General features: G+C 35.6%; 1 protein-coding gene across 3 annotated transcripts in view; it reads right to left on the reverse strand.

The window, feature by feature from the left end:
- The window catches only part of CACNA2D1 (calcium channel, voltage-dependent, alpha 2/delta subunit 1), a 421,901-nt gene that overhangs the window by 109,062 nt on the left and 291,775 nt on the right, over positions 1-21,064 (reverse strand). For all 3 annotated transcript variants that reach the window (XM_010580942.1, XM_010580943.1, XM_010580941.1), the window contains exons 7-9: positions 17,920-18,051; positions 1,840-1,909; positions 938-988 (exon numbers count right to left, since the gene is read on the reverse strand). In XM_010580942.1, the coding sequence (XP_010579244.1) occupies positions 938-988; positions 1,840-1,909; positions 17,920-18,051 (253 nt within the window). The remainder of the gene's footprint in view (positions 1-937; positions 989-1,839; positions 1,910-17,919; positions 18,052-21,064) is intronic.

Here is a 21,064-nt window from a genome sequence, read left to right on the forward strand (position 1 = left end):
AACTCATCATTAGTGTTATTACATTATTATAATAAAAAATTATGTCCCAAACTGGCATCTAAAGCCCCAGTCCTGTGGCTCAGATGAAGTCATAATGGTACATCATTTCCTCATTTTCACTTCAAGAAATCTAAGAGAGCTTACCACCTTCAACCAATGCATTATCTAAACACTTCATACACCTACACACAGATTTACAGCTTTTAGATTTTCAGATACCCAAATGACAGCTTGTTTGATTCAGAGCAAAACCTAAGCTGAAGTGAAGAAATAATAAAAAACTTCACTGCTGATATGAAAGCACTTCACCACATTTAAAAGCATTAAATGCAAATTCTCCTACTGAGATTTTTTTCAGCATAAAGCAATGTTTGACACATCAGGTTCAATGCTTCCTTCAGTCCTTCAACATTAGCTAAACAAAGGAAGCCTTGCCAAGGCAAAGAGAGAGTTTTTATTAATTTCTTTGCTCACTTTCTATTTTTTATAGTATTCAAACTTGGCAATTTTTAAATATGTACGGTAAAACATTCAAAGTCTACATACGTTCTTATCTTTCAGGCTCATGAAATCATGATTAAATCTACTGTAATGCCTCTAGTCATTTGGTTTTAGGTTTGTGTTTTACAACAAATCTTGGCATGCACATGAGAAATTTTCAATTGATTACTTCAGTAATTAAGAAACTGAAAGCAGAATAATATTAAAATGATTAAAAAACACTTCCTTGTCCCCAGTTTAAATAACTTTCAGGTTTGGTTTGGGCTTTTTGAACTATTTTTTCCTGTGTATTTGTTTTGTTCATACCAAGATTTGTGATCCTTGCATATAAGGACTTCTTAATCCTCTCTCCATTTTTCAGCATACAGAGATTTGTTCAATATATCTAAGTACTTTTATCCCCCTAATGTCAATATCCAGACATTAAAACACTTACGCATCAACTAAAATAAGCATGTCTTTGGGAGATGCAGCTCCTTGGATATACCTGAAATAAATAAAGGGTATGAATGACACAAATCTGAAAACACATTTGTTGCGTGTGGTGGAAGACACTCTGCAATCTCTAAACTAAATTTAGCTGAACCAACAAATCCCCCTGTTATAGCTAGTAGAAAATCATGTGCTATCATTTTCTCTCTTGCTGTGTCTTCTAAGTAAGCCAAAGTATAAAACACATTAGCAAAGTCTGGAAGTAGGATATACGGATCAAAATTCACTATTTTCAGATGTCAATAACTGAAAAACATGAATGCTATTTCAGAGCTAAAGATCTTAATGACAGATTAATTATTACGTCAGCCCAGTTTACAGAAAAATACTTCATCCTTTGAAAGAATATATTCAACTAGTATGAACACAGGTATCAATATGCATTATGCCTTGAGAGGCTTACAGAAAAAAATAAATCATGAGAAAGAATCCCACTGTTCTCTTGTCTTTTACCAATCTAGTGATTTTTTTGCTGGTCTAAACCACCGAGACATTTTCGTAAACACTTGCAAATGTCTGGAAGAATGTCTCAGTCTAATAATCTGAATTACATTTGATTTTGGCACAAAATCAAAGTTTTTAATTTCCTTATACCTATTTGGTAGTTATCCTCCTCCTAAAAGGTCTATGTAATGCAATGGTACGATGCACGATAGCGGATACTGCATAACAAGTAGTATGATTTGAAAATTGTTTATTCAGAAGAATTAACTGAGTTTTTAAAAAGCAAATAGCAATATCTAAAAGCAAGGACTATTAGAGATAAATAATCAGAAAAATTTGTCTTTACAGTCATATCTAGAAAGTAAGTGATGTATATACATCAGTCCTTTGAAGAAAGCTTACCATGGTCTTCTGCGAACGTCATACAGATCTATCTTGTTTGGAGTTCGACTTTTATCTACCCATGGGGAAGCTAAAAATGAAAAAAAAAAAATTGTATAGTATAAATTAAAAACTTTATCTTAAGGATTTTAAATACAATAATATAATAAATTAATATCACAGGTTTTGCACTATATAAATATCAACATTTGGTATGGATAAAAATGAATTTGTGTAATCTGTTTTTGATTATATGAGCATATAATATAATTCAATAAAACTATATATCACCTTAAAGGGCCAAGTTGTGTTGAATAAACAGTTACTGACTATAATTGACGACTGACTTCAATGGAACCAGAATTTCAAGCAAAGTACTTTGTAAAGTGAAAAAACTTTTTTTTTTCTTACAAGAAAGTACATAATTTTAAAACCAGTTATAAGTTAATTAATGTTGTATGCAATAACACTGTACTGATCTAAAGCTTAGTTATGCATCTGCAAAATTATACGCTGACATGAGAGCTTTACCTAAAACCACAACTTAGAAAAGTAACATGAAAGCATCATATTTTCTGAAAATAAAATGAGATGGAAATATTTGTGTCTCTGTAAAGAAAATGCTAAGATTAATAACCTTTTGCAAGTATTTAATCTAAGCTTTACCATAATTTTCAGCAAGGGTAGGAATCTTTCTTTTCCTTACTGAAAAACAAAATGAGCCTTTCAAAAATATTTGACAGCTTAACGAACACAAATAAAAATGTGAAAAGTTACATGAAATGAAATAATGTTCTGCAATTTGCTCTCTCACTGTATGCCAACAGCTTTGGTGGAGCTACTTCCTGACATTAATCTTTTTTCTGTCTAGGAAATAAAGAAAGATATAGACAACTCCAGGATTCTTCCTGAAAAAGCATTCAACTAAGACAAATGGGACAAATTATGATACATCTATCCATGAATATAAAAGAAGCCACCAGCTTAGAGTAGCTGCCTATTTTTTATTTTCCTAAATGAACCCTTTCCTAAGTGACCATAACCTGAGTTGGTACATCAGTTACCAGAACATTTAAACTGAGCATAACCCACAGGACATTTATCAGTATATGTTTATCAGCCACAGAAAATACTGCTTATTGTTGCACACCAGAAGAACCTCAGACTCTGCACCAATATTGTCTATGATCTCACACTAGACCACCTGAGACGTCCTTTGCAACCTGAAGGGAATAAGGGTCTCTGAAATTTCCAGAAATGAGGCAATAGAATTTTTGAGACTGGTATATGTGAAATTTGTAGCTTAAGTACCATTACTTAGGTATGCACAGGTTAAATTCACCAGTATTTTATGAGCCTGAAGCTGTGGTTAGCACATGTTCAATCATGGACTTTTTGTGTCTGTCCAGATTAACCCATCCATTGGAATTCCATCTGAAGAATCCATCCTTGAAATGCATTCCCTCAGACTTGCAAAATCTGCATCCAATGTACCCACCAACACTGCTATACCTTTGCCCAAACTTTCGGTCTTTCCACTGACATCCAATATAAGGCTATGCCCTATCAAATCTGTCCCTCTTAATCAACCCATTATCTTGGACAGTCTTCGTAAACAGAGAATTATCTGAATGTATGTATCTGGATTTATTTCAAAACAACAGATAAAATGTAATTTACACTGCTGGAGTGATAATAACTTAGCAATTTTCACTAAGAAGTGAATTGAAACTTTTCTTTTTTTAATGTTATTTTTTTCATACAAAAGATAATTCCAACTCCTTAACTGCGTTCTCCAAAGCAAACAAATGGTGGTTCAAGGAGAATCTGAATGCAGGAGCTGAAGAAAAGTGCTACTAACATCATCATATTCTGCTGTAACAGTGGATACCGACATAGTATCAGAGCTACAAATATACATTAATGTAATACCACCTAACAGGTAAGCACATCACTTCCTTGAGGTCAACGCCTGCTGCCTTGACAGAACAAACTTCAGAACTGGGCCTTTAGACCAAATATAGTGTGGCAAATCTTTCAGAAACATGAAGAGGCAAAATTAATACTAACTTAAAGTTGTAAGGAAACACGGAATAATAAAATTTGAAATGCCTGAAACCTTCCCTATTTCCAAAAGCACCAAAAGGCAAAAGTTTGGGGTTTTTTTAACTGGAATACAAACCAGAAAAGCACTTTTTTTAAATTTTTTTTTTTTTTTCCTTTCATTTCTTTTCTTTCCCTGTCTTTATGGAGAGAATGCTCAAAACTTCTAGTTGAGACAGAGTAAAAAAAAGGATCTGAAGACAAATCTTTCCAAATCGGTCTTCAGAGGAGGTCCTTCTATTAAGGCTCGAGCAACTAAGCCTTGCACTCAGTTCTACCATAGTTTTTCAGTAATTTCCTGGATTGCAACAAAGTTCAGTCTGTCCCTTTCTGGCTACATCTATATTAGTAAGTTAAAAAAAGCACAATGGAAGGGAAGACATTCACTAGTATTAGACTAAGACCTATTACAAAGGTCCAGTTATACACAAAATAAACTGTGAATAAACCACTCGGCACACTACTCACAGTCCATCTAATCCTTCTGGAAACTACTGTGAATGGTAACACTTAACATTGTTTTTCATTTTGGGAGACAGACTGAGTGGCAAACGCAACAGCTAAATTCTACTTCTCTTTCACTAGCCTGGCCCTTTCAGTATGCACAGTCCTGGAAAGATTGTCAGCAGCTTCAGAGAGATCTGGAGAAGGTCTTTAAAAACAGTACTTCTTACCATGCCATTAAGCCAGTATTTTCTGTGCCCCATGTCAATAAGTTTCTTTTTCGTAATTAATATATTATCTTCTGTTGAGACAAATGTAACAAGCACCTACGTGCTTAAGTTTCTGTGTGAGGAAATTTTTCTGGGTTTATGCTGTGACTACAAAATTCTTCATCAGATATGAATGGGTGCTGGATCATACAAACACTAATTAAGAAATAAAATGTTTACTGAGAAAACTAGTTCTATTGATCTTTATGATGTCTTCTACAACAGTTTACATAATCTAGTAGTAAGTCTCTGCATGGCTAAACATAAATAAGGACTCAGCCCTTAGTATCTAAAATTTCATTCACACCAAAGAAGTGCTAAATTCCCTCTTCAACCTCAAGAATTAACATGACTAAATTACTCATTCATCCTAAGCTCTCTCTGGATTAACACTTTTAATTTTAGATGGCTTTGAATGGTCTCAAATCTATTCACTGGTTTTGGTAACATTCTGAGTATTTAAGGATCTTATTGAAACTGCTACTACTAGGAAACTGAAATTCCCTTAGGACATTTGATCTCCAATGATCTACTTTTAATTTACCCTGATTTCATCTTTTAAAAAATCATTTTTTAAAAGATGATAAATGCTCTCTATGCAAAAATAAGTAATTATGTATTTATAAGTATACAGGAAATAATTAGAAGGGATGGAGATCACCGAAAAAGGCATGCGTTGCCTTGGTTCATATACAGAATACACTATAAAGCCATCTGGGGAAACTGGCTTACATCTTACTGACAAAAGATTATATGGTCTAAGATGAAAGCAGAATGAAATACACAAAAAGATGATAACACATTTTCCTAAAAAACTAAAATTGAAGATGAAGGATTTTGAGATTTACAGCTTTATTTATATAACCTATTGTTTAAACCATGCATTTTAATGAGATGCCTTGGAACCCGGCTTATCGAATGTCTTGAAGAAGTCAGCCTCACCGTGTTTCATTGTTGTATACTAACGTCTATGTCCACACCACACAGTTTTCTGTTGCATACGTTACGCTTTAGTCATGTTCTCCTTTGATGATTTTCTTGTTTGGCATATGGTTAGATTCGACATTTTATAAATTAATCTGATTTGATACCCTACCCACTTCTGCTGTTTGCACTACGGAGATACAGGCCTGGCTATATTTCAAGTAAGAGTAAGGCATGCTTTTCTGTTATTTCTGCACATGTGGAGCGGAAATCCTGAGTTTTTTTGATGTTGTGGTTCAAACCCAGCTGGCAACAAAGCACTATAAGGCCACTCGCTCACTCCTCCCCACCGCCCCTGGAATATCAGAGCTTGAGGAGAAGAGGTACAGAGGCAACAAGATATCTTGTTGGGTTTTTCTTGATGTTGTTTTTCTTTTTCTTCTGTAAAAGCAAATTCTGGAGATTTCAATTTGTATCGTAAAACCACAGAGATGGTATGAACTTCAGCATGAAGATATGGTGGCCTCCTGGCTGCAATTTCATTTACTCACTAGAAATAATACATTATCCTGTAACTGGGTGGATCTGCTTGCAAAACTACAACATTCAGGATATCAGTTTTTTTAAAAAAAATGAGCCACAATTAAATGTATTGTAAGATTTTCAATATCATGAATATGGTTAGATCCAAATCATGTCAGCCCATGTCCTTTCCTCCCAGATTTCAGTGAATAAAGGAAGTGAACAATGTTCAGAAAAGCTTATTTCAATGTAAAAAGTAGAACTATCCAACTTATGTGCTAATGGCACTAATTGATACTTTATAAGCTGCATTACTGGAAAGTGTTTTGGGGTTTTGTTTTTTTTTTTACTTTAAAAGTTCTTTTAAATGTTGAGTCGTTAACAGGAGTTGACAGCTATAAAATATAAAACCTTTTGTAAAAAAAAAAAAAAAGGTGAAGTTCTCAGTTTTTCAAGGCTTTTGATTCATTTTGTATAGATTTTTTAGGCTTTCCAGTCTCTTAGTATCTGCTTCAGTAATGACTTTCTCTGGAGAGTTCAATATCATGGCCGCAACACTATTGCTTGCTGTTAATGGTTAACGCAAGAGCAGCTGTGCACAGCAAGTCCTTCATTTGGAGAGATACCATTTTATTTTATTTTATTAGAAATTGATTTTTAAAGCTTTTCCATTATTAATTTGTCTAAGCAGGGAATGCTCCAGTAGCTGAGTGAGACCTGCTTCACTGAGATCTGGAAATAGGTACAAGATTTTTGAAAAAAAAAAAAAAAAAAACCTTTATGAAGGGGAAGAGATAATACTAGCTCTTCTCTACCTATATTTTTAACCCAAGAATTTTAAGACTTTAGGGACAAATTTATTTTTCTGGATAAGCAGTACTGCAGCATTATCTTTTCTTTATCTGTGAAATTCTCCATTTAACACCTTGTAAGCCCTAATTACATGGGAATATCCTAGTAAAATACTGGCATGAGCAATGTAAAGAGACTTTTCACTAATTAATTAAAGTTCCCATCATATTATTTATTATATAGATAAACAAAGTAAGACTAAGTACAAGGCAAATCTACAGTAAAAGGTAACAAATACAACAGTTCTTTTCACTGTACTCTTCAGCACTGATATTCCAAAGATCCTGAGATTAACACACCTGCTGATGTTTAAAAAATGCTATGAATTTAAGTATGAGTTAATGAATATAATAGCACACTGAATCTTAAAAAACCTCTGTGTTACACATATTCCTGGCTTGCATCCCTAACCTTCAGAAGATCACTGAAGAAGTAATTTTATCTCTCTATACCTGTTTCTTTTATCTGCAAAATGAGGACAGTGATATTTTTATTACTTTTAATCCAGAAGGTGTTTGGGGGATGAAAATTAAGCTGTGTGTTATATGCCATGCAGTATATATAAGCCCTGCAGTATAGCATAAAATAATCTAGCGGTGTTTGAGAACATGAAGCCTCCTAGAGCAGGACTGGAGAATCTTGTAGTATAGAGGAAAGAAAACAGGGTCTAGTGCTGTCCATTGGGAAAGGCTGCGAGCATGTGTTGTCCCTTCAGTCAGACCATGGGGCTGACTAAAGGACTCTAATAAAACTCTGACTTGTTCCATTTACTAGTACAGACATACCTTTAAACCTGAGGGAGCAGATGAGCATAAGAAACACCTATATGCATGATTAAGACATGCTCAGATGTGCTTAAAGGAAGAAATTAAGATTATGTAGACATTCAGTTTCAAAATTACAGCCTTGTTCAATATCGACTAATCTAGCTAAGAAGGACTTGAACTTCACAGATACTTTGCAACTTGAATTCAATAATTCTCAAGTAAACAAAGTCATAACAGGACTGCCAACATCTCAAAATGCTACTTCATGTTTAATTCACCTGGAAGTCTGGTAAAGAGTCAGTCTCCTTAGGAAACATTATTTTTCTTCCTGAGTATGAAGTTCCTAATGTTCACCTAAGAAGCTGGTATTGGAGCACTTTTTACTGGCTTTCCCATAGTTGTATGAGCCTGGGCAGAGCCAAAACAAAGCCCTGCTGAACCCGTTTCCTTCCTTCTCCCACCCCTCTTCTTAGACATAGGTAAGGTCAGATGAGGATGACAAATATGTATGTCTAGGTTATGTGATAAGAAAAGGACCACCGAGCCACAGGCTGGAGGCTGTTTTTTCCTCTTTGAGAAAACCAGAGAGAAATCACAGAGTTATGCAGCACTTTGGGAGAGTGGAAGTTGCCAGACATACTGTTTTGTGAAAGCAGGTTTTAAGTTCCCAAAGCCCCCTGTTAAATCTCCAGATGGAATTGGGAAGATGTGGAACATTTGGGAACAGTACAGTATTTATTTCTTTTTCAGTTTTATTTTTATTATCAATTGCCTCAGCTTTTCTGATCTTGACCAGGTGCAGCACATTGCCACCTTCAGCACACTGCAAACCAAATACTGTCACACCGAGTCTAGGTTCAACAATTCTCCATAAAAGATACTCAATCTATTCATGCATCATCATCATAAACCCCACTAACTGGAATCTGAGACTATCCATATCAGTATTACCCTTTCTAGTATTACACTGTGGCAAATATGATTTAGTATACTTCCCCAAGAGAGCTGAGCCGGTGTTGCTGACCAAACAGTTTTTCATTACTAATCATTCATCTAAATCAAGTGTGTGTTCTCATTTGAGTAATCCTTTGCAGCCAAACTTTCTTAAGTGTATCTATTACTATAACTAGAAAGTCTTCAATATCACATTTAACTGCAAATAAATGTCTGCTGTCTGCAGTCAAAACCAGAATGCATCCTTTACTAAGGATCTTAGCCTTACAAAAAAACCCAACAAAAAAACCCAGAGAGAGGTGGTATCTGGCAAAAGCCACATAAATACAAAGTGTTCTTTAAATTTGTTTAATTAGTGATTGCTACAGTGAAAATAATATGCTTCCCATTGCAGTATTTTAATGAAACGTTGATTAACAATTATAATCCTCATTACCTCTATAATTAAGAAGGATTTCATGATTAAAAGAGGAACTGGTTGGTTTGTACCTACACTTCCAAGTAGCCTGCCAAAAAATTTATATTAAATTGTTCTTTCAGATAGCTGCTTTCTAAAACCTAGAAGGAAAATTAGCTGGGTAGATGCCTCACAATATGTAAGTAACTTAATATCTGTCAAACCATGTTAAACTACTTTAATTAAATTAATTTATTTTTCTGTAACAGATTTGTCCACTGCTCTGTGGTTAATTATAAATTAGATCTGCGGTCTGATCTATATTAAAGTACCTTTCTGTCTACATGGAGTCAACGAAGTTCTACATGTGCAAGCCCACAGGGAATGGATTCAAGATTAAATAAATAAATAAATAATTTTTCAAATTCCTGCCACCAAAGAAAAATCTCTTTGGAAACAATATTATAAAAGAAAAACAAAACCTGACCTATGTTACAATTCTAGGTGGCCCTGCCTCAGTAGGCGATCCAGGGGACTTCCAGAGGTTCCTTCCAACCTCAATCATCCTGCGATTCTGTGATTATTGTCACTTCTTCTTACCTTTTAAAAAGGCATCAGAAATTCTGTATTAGATAGTCCATATCTGGTGAATGAGATACATCCTTCCAGAATATTCATCCATTTCAGGTGTCTGACTGGAGTATCTTATCCTCTGAGGATGACCATATTTCCCCTTTTCTTTTAAAGCATTTCAGAAATGAAAGTTTTGGCTATCAAAATACTATGGTGTGATATATGCAATTTTACATCTTTGCAAGTTTCAGTTGGATTGGAACGAATTGGTAATTTCAATGATCTTGCGAAAATGCTGTCGGATTACTGCTTTTAATTTGAATCAAAAACTACTGGAACCCTATGTCTGGAGTAGAATTAGGCAAGTGTCATCTTAAAATGACATCTTAAAAGCTACTACCAGTTTCTAGAATAGAAGTATAAACTAAAAAATTAGGTAGGAAGGTGTACCTGTACCAGTACTATTGAGAAGGTGCTTCAACTTATAATTTGTGCTCTCTTGCCATCTCACAGAGAATCTGAACTTTACACTTGGTGGTGCTCAGTTTTTCTGTTTTTTTTTGGTTTGTTTTTTTTTTACTGTTTACTGTTTCTAAAAATTTGCCTTTCAATATTCCATAATATCAAATTTCAGGATGGTTTGCTTAAAAAAATCCCACAAAATATATTTCAGCTTTCTTACATGCTAGTGACGAAAACTGAGTCTTACTCTTGAATTGTACATAAATAATGGAAACTTTCCATTGCAGGACAAAGGCTGGAAATTTCTACAAATATTTTTAAACCTGGTGGATTTTATTGAAAACATGCATTCAAGACAACTGAGCCCTCAGACAAAAACAAGAAGGAAAGAAAATAAGTTACTTATATGCCCAGTCCTATCTTGCCTTCTGCAGACAACTCAGCTAAAATTCTGTTTGCAAACTGAACATTAAGAAACAGGAAGGGTTTTCTCAGACAAGTTATATGTGTGGGAGATGTTTGGAAAAGCTGATTGTGATTTCCTGTTGAAAAGAAGAAAAGAAGCTGTAATTAATTTCCCAGAATGCCACCTTGTAAATATAGATTCCTTGTTTTCTGAGATGACTCAAGATAGCCTCTGAGCATGCACAGGACAGTAGTGCAGGATAATGACATCAAGGTCCCTGCAGCTGCAAGTCAGAACAGGACCATGCACAAAACAGTATCATGTCTAACAGAACGCAATAGATATTCACTACATGCCTTTATGTCTGAGTCTGGCTTTTCTGGTCAGGCTTGTCTATGTAAACAAAGTAACTGAAATTCTGATTTCAGTTACATTCTGGCACATGGATATTTAAAACTTCATATTTTTAACCATTTTTTTAAATTCCAAGATTTCAATGCAATGTGAACTTAATTTTACTGAATCTGATCTCATCCATCACATTGTATCTTCTGGAAATTAAGTTTAGTAACAAAACCTTAAACAACAGAAATCCCTCGCCTATAGCTTCATGATAATATTTTATTTACCTGCATGTTGGTCACAAAGGATTCTGTACATACTGCTTACAAGGCTAAGTCTATGAACAAAAATGCCTCTGGTAATGATATGCTTCTAACATGAAGACCGAGGCATTACAGTTGGCTGTGAAAAAACTCACTCAAAATGTCTGAGCCATTTGATTTCAATGACTTGACAATTTCACCAGTCAGTCTGTTAACTTGTTTGAACAACTTTGACATATTTTAACTATTATTAAGAATTATTAAATGTTAAAAGATTATATTAAATACTCAGAAAATATCCACATTTTGGGAAAAATGTGTATTGTGTATAAAATCTGTAGCATTTCACATATTTGATGTGTTAGTAGTAGCTCTGTGTTAATGACAGGTGAAATGGCCAATTGTAACTTGAATAGAAAATTTTCATTATGCAGAATCCAAAGTACTTGCAAGCTAACTTCAATACATCCAGTGTAATAATTTTCAGATTGCTTGCAAACAACCACTGCACGGCCTGTACTTAGTTTTTGCACTGATGGATGAACACGGACAGAAAACATGTGGAGTCTTCTTTTCATCTTCCATCAATAAGCCAACAAATGCAATTCAGTTTCTGAGCAGAAGGAAGTTGTCTGGTGCTACCTTGTTTCAGCAAACATTATTTACCCTTTGAGCAAGAGGGAAATTATTAAGGGAAAGTAGAAAAGATTATGGAATAAATTGTAGTCTCATGCAAATATGATTATTTCTTCAGATAAAATCAGTCTGTTCTTTAAAAATGAAGGGCCCTACATGTACCAACAGGCTCTGCAGCCTCCTAGGCAATTGCTGCCCATGTTCAAGTCCATGTTTACATGGTGCAGACGTGTAACCTGGGATTATTGATGTGGGAAGAGGGAAGGGACAAAAAGCTGCAAGAAATCTCCTGGAAGCCTCTGCCTCTTGGCTTGGGAGCTCCATTGAAGCTCAAGCCCTTGCTCCTTGCCCGAGCTACACTGTGTGGATGTCTGTGCACCATGTTGTATTTTGCTGATCCTGACCTTTTCTCAGGGACTTCCTGGCCTGACCTCAGAGCTGCGTTGTCAATATGGACTTGCTGGGCTGACATGTGAAGCTGACCCCAGGACAAGCACTGCATGCACCAGGAGGTCTTAATATGTCCAGCTTTTTTAACCGTGTGTTTTCCACACATTAGTATTTGTGTTGAAGAAAAAATAATAAATAAACAAATAACACCCTACTTCCTAAAACAAGCACTGAGTACACTGTTACTTCTGAACTGACAGTAATCCTACAAAATAGAGTAAGATCGGAAGTAAGCCGAAAAACTTTCTCCATCCATGCCGGCCCAGCAGTGCTGGTACTCACTGACACTCTCTACATGGACAGATACAGCAAACAACTAGACATTTTATAAAAACAATTACACATGATGTTGTTTCTGTTGTTCTGGATGACAGTATTAAGATTTCTATGTGAGTTTTTTCCAAGTTTTCTTCTGGAATTGGAGGAAAACAGAGTGAAAAAGAAAATTCTACTATGATGGAGACTGCTCACCCTCCCCATCAGCTATTTATGCACACTTGTAAGATGCCCCTGAGTCTCATCTTCTCCAGGCTGAAAGCTAGCTCTCTCAGCCTCTCCTTGTATGACAGATCCTCCAGGTCTTTAATCATCTTTGTGGTTTCTCAGTAAGTGTCTGTCTCTCTAGTACTGGGGAGTTTAGAATTGGATGTTTCACTCCAGATGTGTCTCGCCAGTGATAAGTCAAGGGGAATGATCACCTCCTTCCACCTGCTAGAAATGCTCTGCCTAATGCATCCCAGGCTGTTGTTGGCCATGTCCAACTTGTCCATCAGGGCGCCAGGTTTTTTTTCTGCAAAGCTGCTTTCCAGCTAGTCAACCCCTGCAGGTACTGGTGCTTGCAGTTATTCTTCTACCCGATGCAGAACTTCACATTTCCCTTTGTTGAACTCCATGAGATTCCTGTCAGCTCAATTCTTCAGCCTGTTGAGGTCCCTCTGGCAGTACAACCATCTTGTGTATCAGCCACTCCCAGTTTTGTAACCTCTACAGACTTGTTGAGGGTGAAGCCTGCCCATCATCCAGGTCACTAATGAAGACGTTGAATAGCACTGGCCCCAGTATTGAATCCTGGGATACACCACTTTTGACTGGCCACTGGCTGGACTTCATGCCACTTCTCACAACCCTTTGAGATCAGCAGTTCAGATATTTTTTAGTCCACCTTACTGTCCATTTATCTAAGTTGTACTTCATCAGTTTGTCTATGAGGTTGCTAAGGGAAAGAGTGTCAAAAGTCTTCTTGAAGCCAAGACAAATGACATCATTGCTTCTCCCTCATCCACCAAGTCCGTCATCTCATCCTAGACCGTTATCAGGTTGATCAGGCATGATTTCCCCTTTCACCCATGCTGACCACTCCCAATCACCTTCTTGTCTTTACTATCGTTCAAAAGAGTTTCCAGAAGGACTTGCTCCATCACTTTCCCAGGGACTAGGATGAGTCTGACACCTTGTAGTTCCCCAGATCCTCCTTCTTGCTCTTCCCGAAGATAGAAGTGACACTTGTTTCCTCAGGAAAGAAGGAACCTCACGAACCATTCCTGGTTTCCATGACCTTTCAGTGATAATCAAGGAGTGCCTTGCAATGACATCCACTATTCCCCTCAATACTCATGGGTGCATCCCATCAGGTCACAAAGACTTGTGCTTGTCCAGTTTGTTTAAATGTTCCCTAACCTGATCCTCCTTCACTGAGGGCAAGTCACCCTTGTTCCAGAATTTCCCTCTGATTGCAGAGGCCTGCAATTACTGGGGGCTGATCTTATGAGTAAGGACTGAGGTAAAGAAGGTAATGAGTACCTTGGCCTTTTCCGTGCCTTTCGTCAACAAGTCCTCTGCCCCAGCATGGAGCAGCAGGCCCACATTCTGCAGCAAGTCCATATTTTCCTTAGTCTTTTACTGCTGATGCTCCTGTAGAAGCTCTTTTTGTTATCCATATCCTTCACCAGATTCAGCTCCAAGTGGGCTTTGGCTTTTCTAACCATGTTTCTACATGTCTGGACAGTGTCTCTATGTTCCTCCCAGGTCATCTGTCCTTGCTTCCACCTCTTGTACACTTCCCTTTTAAATTAATAATTTTATCAGGTATCTTCATCACCTGAAGACAGAGATTCCTGTCTTGATCCTGATACAACTCCATAAATGTATGTAAAAAGGAGAATGCATTCTTACAATGCTGAAACCATCTTTTGAAAGAAAGACTAATTTGTGATATATAACTTTAAATGTAAGAATGAGTATATACTATCCTTCCTAAAAGTTCCATTCACTTTATTTGTTTATTCTTCTCAGCTCTTTTATTAAGCTGTTTAATAATTCTTGAGTTGTTCAGAGCTCATACAATAGCTAATAGAAATCTCAAAATTGTTCTTGGCATCTTCATATCAAAATGGATGGTTACCAGCACAGTAAGAGAGCTTAGCATTTCTGTTCACAAATATGCTGCCATTGAAACTAATGAAAATGTTGATACTAAGTACCCTAACTAATCTTTAAAATTATTTTAGGCAAGACCCACTTGCTTAAATAATTTAAAGAAGAAAAAGTTCAGTATGAGGAAACTCATACTGACTTTTTAAATCAAGCTGATTAAAACCCTAACTGAAAAAGGAGAAAAACAAGTTTGATGCCCATGAGGTTTCCTGCATCTTTGGCTCTTCTCTGCCATTTCTGTCTTGATGCTTGAGAATGAGAGCTGAACTGAGTATGTTCTAGGGAAAAATATTGAATAAACGAAAAGAACTAATGTATTAATCTATGAAGAGAGAAGCTGACCTCAATGCATTCTGTAATTTTTCTGTTGGGGCATCTTGTAAGGTAAACATAGGAACTTGCTATACAGTTCCCTTTTATGCTTGGCACCGGTTCTGCCATCACTGCAAATATCAACATATATGTGTGTTAATATATATATATATATATTTCTAATACTTAGCTTTCTTGCACATCTGTATCTATCCATCTACACAAATATCTTCCTAAATTTAGCTTGCCTGGATTACATATTTTCTTCTTCTTCAAAACATAACCAAAGGTAACATCACATAGAATGTGGTTTTCTCCTCAGTAAAAATGACATTTTGCATAAGGAACCTATGATGGAATAATTAAGTCATGACACTAAAGGAAGCGAATACTTTGGTACCATTACTTCCTCTACCTGATGTTGTTAGCTATTTTTGTAAAATAGAGTTTCCTATGCTTATTCTACTGCATCTAATTACTATTGTATCTAAGCCTAATACCATTTATTTTAGTGTATAAAGAAGAAGGTCTGAGGAAAGGAACTGTCATATGTCTCAACCTAGGTCATAGTCAGAAGGAAGCTGCCTTGGCCTCAAGATAGAGACAAGGGAACACAAATGTACCAAAGAGTCAGACAAAGCACAGCTGAAAATTATATGAAATCGTATATGTGATGCTAGAGGAGTGTACACCAGTACCAAAACCAGAATATATGTAGGAAACAATGGGATATATGTAATAGAAAAATAATCTTATATTTCACACATACTTTCCACACATGAGGTCGCTCATAGAGAGATCCCTTCATGCTGCTGGTTACTATGGTGACAAGGACAGCCCAAGAGCCTACTTAAGACAGAAGTTATGTACCACCTAGCCCATTACTGAAGGCAGTGGGTTATTATCAGATAAAAACGTTAGTTTAAGAAACCCTCTATAGCTTAGAGTTACCAAAGATCGATTTTTTTTTAAGGGAGGAAAGACTGACTGGATATAGTTCAGATAATAATGAGCAGACTCATCTATGCATTTTAATTTTGTTTTTTGATACTTCCAAATTATTTCACTAATATCATCACTATGGAGAAATTCATCACTTTGAAGCAGGCTTACCTAAGGCCAATACAACAAAGCAATGTTTTACAATTTATAATATCATTTTCAAAAAGCAAATGTGAAAAGCATCCATTCCAGTATATGAAACTTGATTTCATTGTCAGCACATTTTTGTGTGTCAGCAAACTGAGACAAAGAGTTTATAAAATGACAAAGATGGACAACCTTGCACAAAGACTTATTCTAAAAATCTAAAACCCAAAGGGCTTACCTATTTGAGCTATAAATGGAAGGAAGTGGGAAGAACATGCACAGAACAACACACATACAACTTAAGGACTGTCAGACTGCTCCAGGTTACTCTGTGTGTGTGTGCAGAATTTAGGAATTGGGAAATTACCCAGGAATTTATGAAGTTAAGTTCTAACAGGACTAGACAGCTAATAAGGACTTTGGCACTTAGCTATGGAATAAGCAGGAGGTGTGACGATCTGAGTTTTATACCAAATTTAAATTTGTGTTTAGATGGAGTATATACAAGCAACATATCCACCTGCAAAATATGGAAAACAAGCTTCTCCCATTTTATAGAGATGTTCTAAGGAAGAATACATAGAGACTCTGAGGCTCCTGTGTTGTGCTGGTAAACAACTGGAATAGACAGGTTAGCTAGACATAAGAATATATTTTTCAATATATGAGATAATCTTACACTTGAAAATGAATTTCCTAGAGATTGGCACAGAGATGCATTTAAGAAATGTTTCTTTTTCAGCACTTGCAAAACATCACTGTATAGTAAGCAGTGACAAATGGTGAACCGAAACACAGTACTAATATATCCCAAAAGCATTGAAACAGAATGCTTGGAAATAAAAGAAATATTAAATTAGCATTTTCAATATTATTTTTTTCTGCAACATCTCACTGTATTTAATGAGCATCTAGCATGACAAAACAAACAGGATTCAAGTGCTATGAAATATTCTTCCTGTAAACTAGCCTAAGGCAGTTTCTCTGCCTGTGCTAGCAATTGTGCTAATGATACAGTAACAGCTTTAGAATAATCCCCTTCACCCTCAGAAACACAAGCAATCTGGTATAAACAGAAGAGAAAGGATCTCAAAGTTCTTCCTTAGCCAGTTGTAGGCAAGAGACAAAGACACTGCAAACAATTGTCTTGTGTGTAGTGGACACATTATTCTGTCAATGATAACAGCATCACTTAACAAGAATAGCAGCAGCACAGACAGTATGCCTTGGCATAAAACAAGCCTTTCCATTAGCTAGTACACAGCAAAAATCAAATTAAGGCTACTGGTGATCTAAATTCAGTGAAATATACATCTATTTAAATTAATTAGTGTGATCCAGTAATGGGATTCTTCAACAGGTGGAACAGATGCTGGTTGAAATTATCAAGTTGTATTCATTGACCTTAGCTCTAACAGCAAAGACAAGCAAAGACATAATTGTCAGAGACTGTGGATTCTGCAGGACATAAACATAGCATGGTGCAATCATATTTTCACTGACTTTAACCATAAGATTGTATGTCTAGTCACTGAGTTACTGTTTTAAAAACTAGACAGGTACAAAAATCTCACTGGCAAATACTCAACCGATTATTTACACAACAGAATTAGAAATAGAAAACAATACAAAAAGAAAATTAAACTCCAGCTTTTCAAAGGACATCTTCTTCCGTTCCTCTTACTGTAAAAAGTACTAGTTATATATTTCACCCCCAGTTTCTTCTCCCTCATACTAGCTTTATGCCAGAATAATTTCACAGTCCTTGAGTTACTTCTGATATACAGAAACTGCATCTATGTAAGAAAGTAATTTTTAGTTCTCTCTTATTGCTTGTAAATAATTCAGGATATTTTCAAGGCAATATCTGACATAGGACAGTTCTTTAGGAGACTTCAGTTACCTGGGTAATACCTCGCGAGGCCAGTTGCACTACCAAAAACCTGCCATAATAAAGTGGGGTCTTCTTCTCTGTTCCGCTTGAATACATCATCCAACGCTGCAGTCCAGTTAAGTTCATTTAACACTATCGTTGCTGTCAAAGAAAAAACATATTTGGTATTACAAAGTTACATCCTAACACAAGCAGCCATGACTACAAAAAGCAAACCAAACTACTGCAGAAAGTAATAACATTTCATTTAACTAATCCACAACATAAATTTAAAAAAACACAGTCCTCTTCCTTGGGAATTTTCTTTAAGAAGTTCCTTATGCTCTCTTCTTCCCATTCCATTATTTGTATGCAATGACTGTTGGCTTATTTGCATAGCCAATATCTTCGACAAATAGTTTGTTTATGAGATGTCACTGTAGTTGCACTTCCCAGTAATAAATACATGCAAGCATATAAAGTTGATGTTTACTAATTACAGCATACTGCAATAAGAACAACTACAATGACATCAACAATAGTAGGTATTTATCTCTTATAAGGTAACAAAGACATCCCTTTCCAAATGGATGCTCTAAGAGGATTATATGGGAAAAAGACAATGATGAGTTATTTGAATTATAGTATTAAGGTGGGACTGCATGCACAGTAATACTCATTATTGCATGCTAACAAGATCTTAATGTTTATAGATGTGATCACTTACAGAAAGATCAGCAATGTGAACATTAATATTTATGACTTGGGTCAGTTCCACAATGAACTTAAAATACAAGGAAATTCACATTTCAACTAAACAGAGTGTGGCCAATTATACAGAAACTTACATTCACAAAGTTGTCCTGTACCAATGCTTGTTTTGATCAATCAAATGTATTACATAATCAATCAAATATATAATATATTAACATGTTCTATGCCTTTTTGAAAAAATATATGTTGGGAAACTTACTCTAAAACTGATGAACACTGCTACAGTAATAGTCAATTGACTACAGTCAGTAGTCAATGAAAATTTATTGTGATACAGAATACCTTATGATATAACTTATGATAAATCATGCTTTTCACTTCATTTAATCAGCTGTAAATATCTCATTAATCCCCCCTCCTCCCCAATCTTAATAATGTTAGGCAATAGCAAGTATTCAGTTAATTAGAAAAAGCAAGAGCTTTTTGTTGGTTTGGTCACTGATTCTTTCGTGTTGCCTAATGGCATTGTATGTAAAGTTTCTAAAACTGAAACACCTAGATTAGCAAGCCAAGAGAGGAAAGGGAACTAGAGGGGAAAAAACATTTGAAAACAGCTAAAGATGTATGTATAAACCCTACAACTAATACAGATCCTGCTTACACTATGGTATTGCACACAGGAAAGAAAATTCAACTTCTCTTGCTAATGGGCAAGTCAAGTTGAAATAAACACAGTTCATGTTTAAGGCCCCTGAGTGGCATCACAGCACAAAATTTGATATTTAGGCCTACATTCTAGCTCTCTGCTACCATGAAAAAAAGAAACAATAAAAATAAGGACAGGTTGAAAGTTAACATTTGACAGGCCATTTCCAAAGTGAGGTTGTTAACAGGTACTAGAGAAATGAGATCACAACATCAAATTTTATAGGCTTGTTTTTAAAGGTTAAGGAGAAAATTGCTACACCATGTATTTTGCAGAAAGGTTTATCTGTTTTTTTCAAAGTAGTTTTAAGATAACATTGCTCTCTCAAGATAGAGCTTTTTATAGAAATATCAATTTCCAACTCTTGAGATTCCCTGTAAGCAATAAGCTTGTACTATATACCTGTCTCTTTGTAAAGTAGGTAATTATAAATATATATATGTTTACTTAAGAAAGAGGTATAATTCCCTGAGGCACCATGAGAAGTTAATTATTATTTAAAAATGGTTACTGTTCAATTATCTTTTCTAGATCCTGTTTGACCTACTGTGTAATTAAGCATTATGTACAGACTTTCTAAATTTGACTTTGTGTCAGATCTTACTTCCAGAAGTAGCTCCATGAAGTCATTAGAAGCTCTGTCATTTACTTAGACAAGAATTTCCATTCAGCTTGACTTTGGTTTTTTCATGTTACTGTTTCCTCATCTGATGTACAAAGTACTTGGCCCAGTGGAAGCCTATGCCAATGGTTCCTGGTGGCACTGGAGCTTAGGACACTTACTTAAGGCACATGGGAGACAATAATTCTTACCTCTTTGCCAGCTGACAAAGCATTTAGGTTTCAGGGTCCTCTGAATTCCCAAGCCCCATAACAATATAAACCAATGCATTTCTTTGGCCTTGTGACCTGACTTAAAACTGCTGCAGCCTCTACCCCCAAATCTGTCAGTGGCTTTACCATCCTGGTCAGACCACTGATACCCCTATTCAGCAAAACATTCAATCAGGAAAAAAATATCTTTAAGTTAATCATTCTCATAAATGCTTTTCTAAATTGGTGACCGTACACCCCATAAAAAAACCTCTTCACATCTGAAATGTGATACAATATTTCTAAAGAGAGGATTTCCTTCAGACCATAATCTTACTAATAAATAAACTATATTCAATGAAGATATATTAAACATCTAACTATACATTTACAAATACTGATGCAAAGAGTGTCTGTGTAACATCACCCAGAAATGTATTGTAGTTATATATATATATGATCCTATATGTTTACACATACCTCTGCACATACACAGTCATATGTATACAAATACATATTTAAAATACATGCATATACAAAAATGGACAAACTAAAGAGACAATCTACAAATAGTAAAATAACTAAGGACTGAAGTACGGAATGGATATATTGGAACTGATAATTTCAGCATTTTATTAGACTTGTTGAGATTAGGCTATAAAGCAAAAAAGTATAGCTTACTAGATCTTATTTGTAATATTTGTAAAGAAGTGATACTTTATAGTCAGTCAAGAGTTTTATGATCTTATTTATGTCCCTTCCTCCTCCTCTATAACTTTCTCCCAGAGACAAATAAAATACCCTAAAAAAATCCAAGAACTTGGAGAAGGGGAAAAAAAACCCAACCCAACACATGAAGTTGGAATTAAAAACATAAATAATGTGGAATTCCAGATGAGCAACAAGAACAGAGCATCCTAACAGAAGTAAAACTGAATGAAT

This window comes from Haliaeetus leucocephalus, unplaced genomic scaffold, assembly GCF_000737465.1.
Source record: "Haliaeetus leucocephalus isolate CR32 unplaced genomic scaffold, Haliaeetus_leucocephalus-4.0 Scaffold751, whole genome shotgun sequence".
NCBI lineage: Eukaryota > Metazoa > Chordata > Aves > Accipitriformes > Accipitridae > Haliaeetus > Haliaeetus leucocephalus.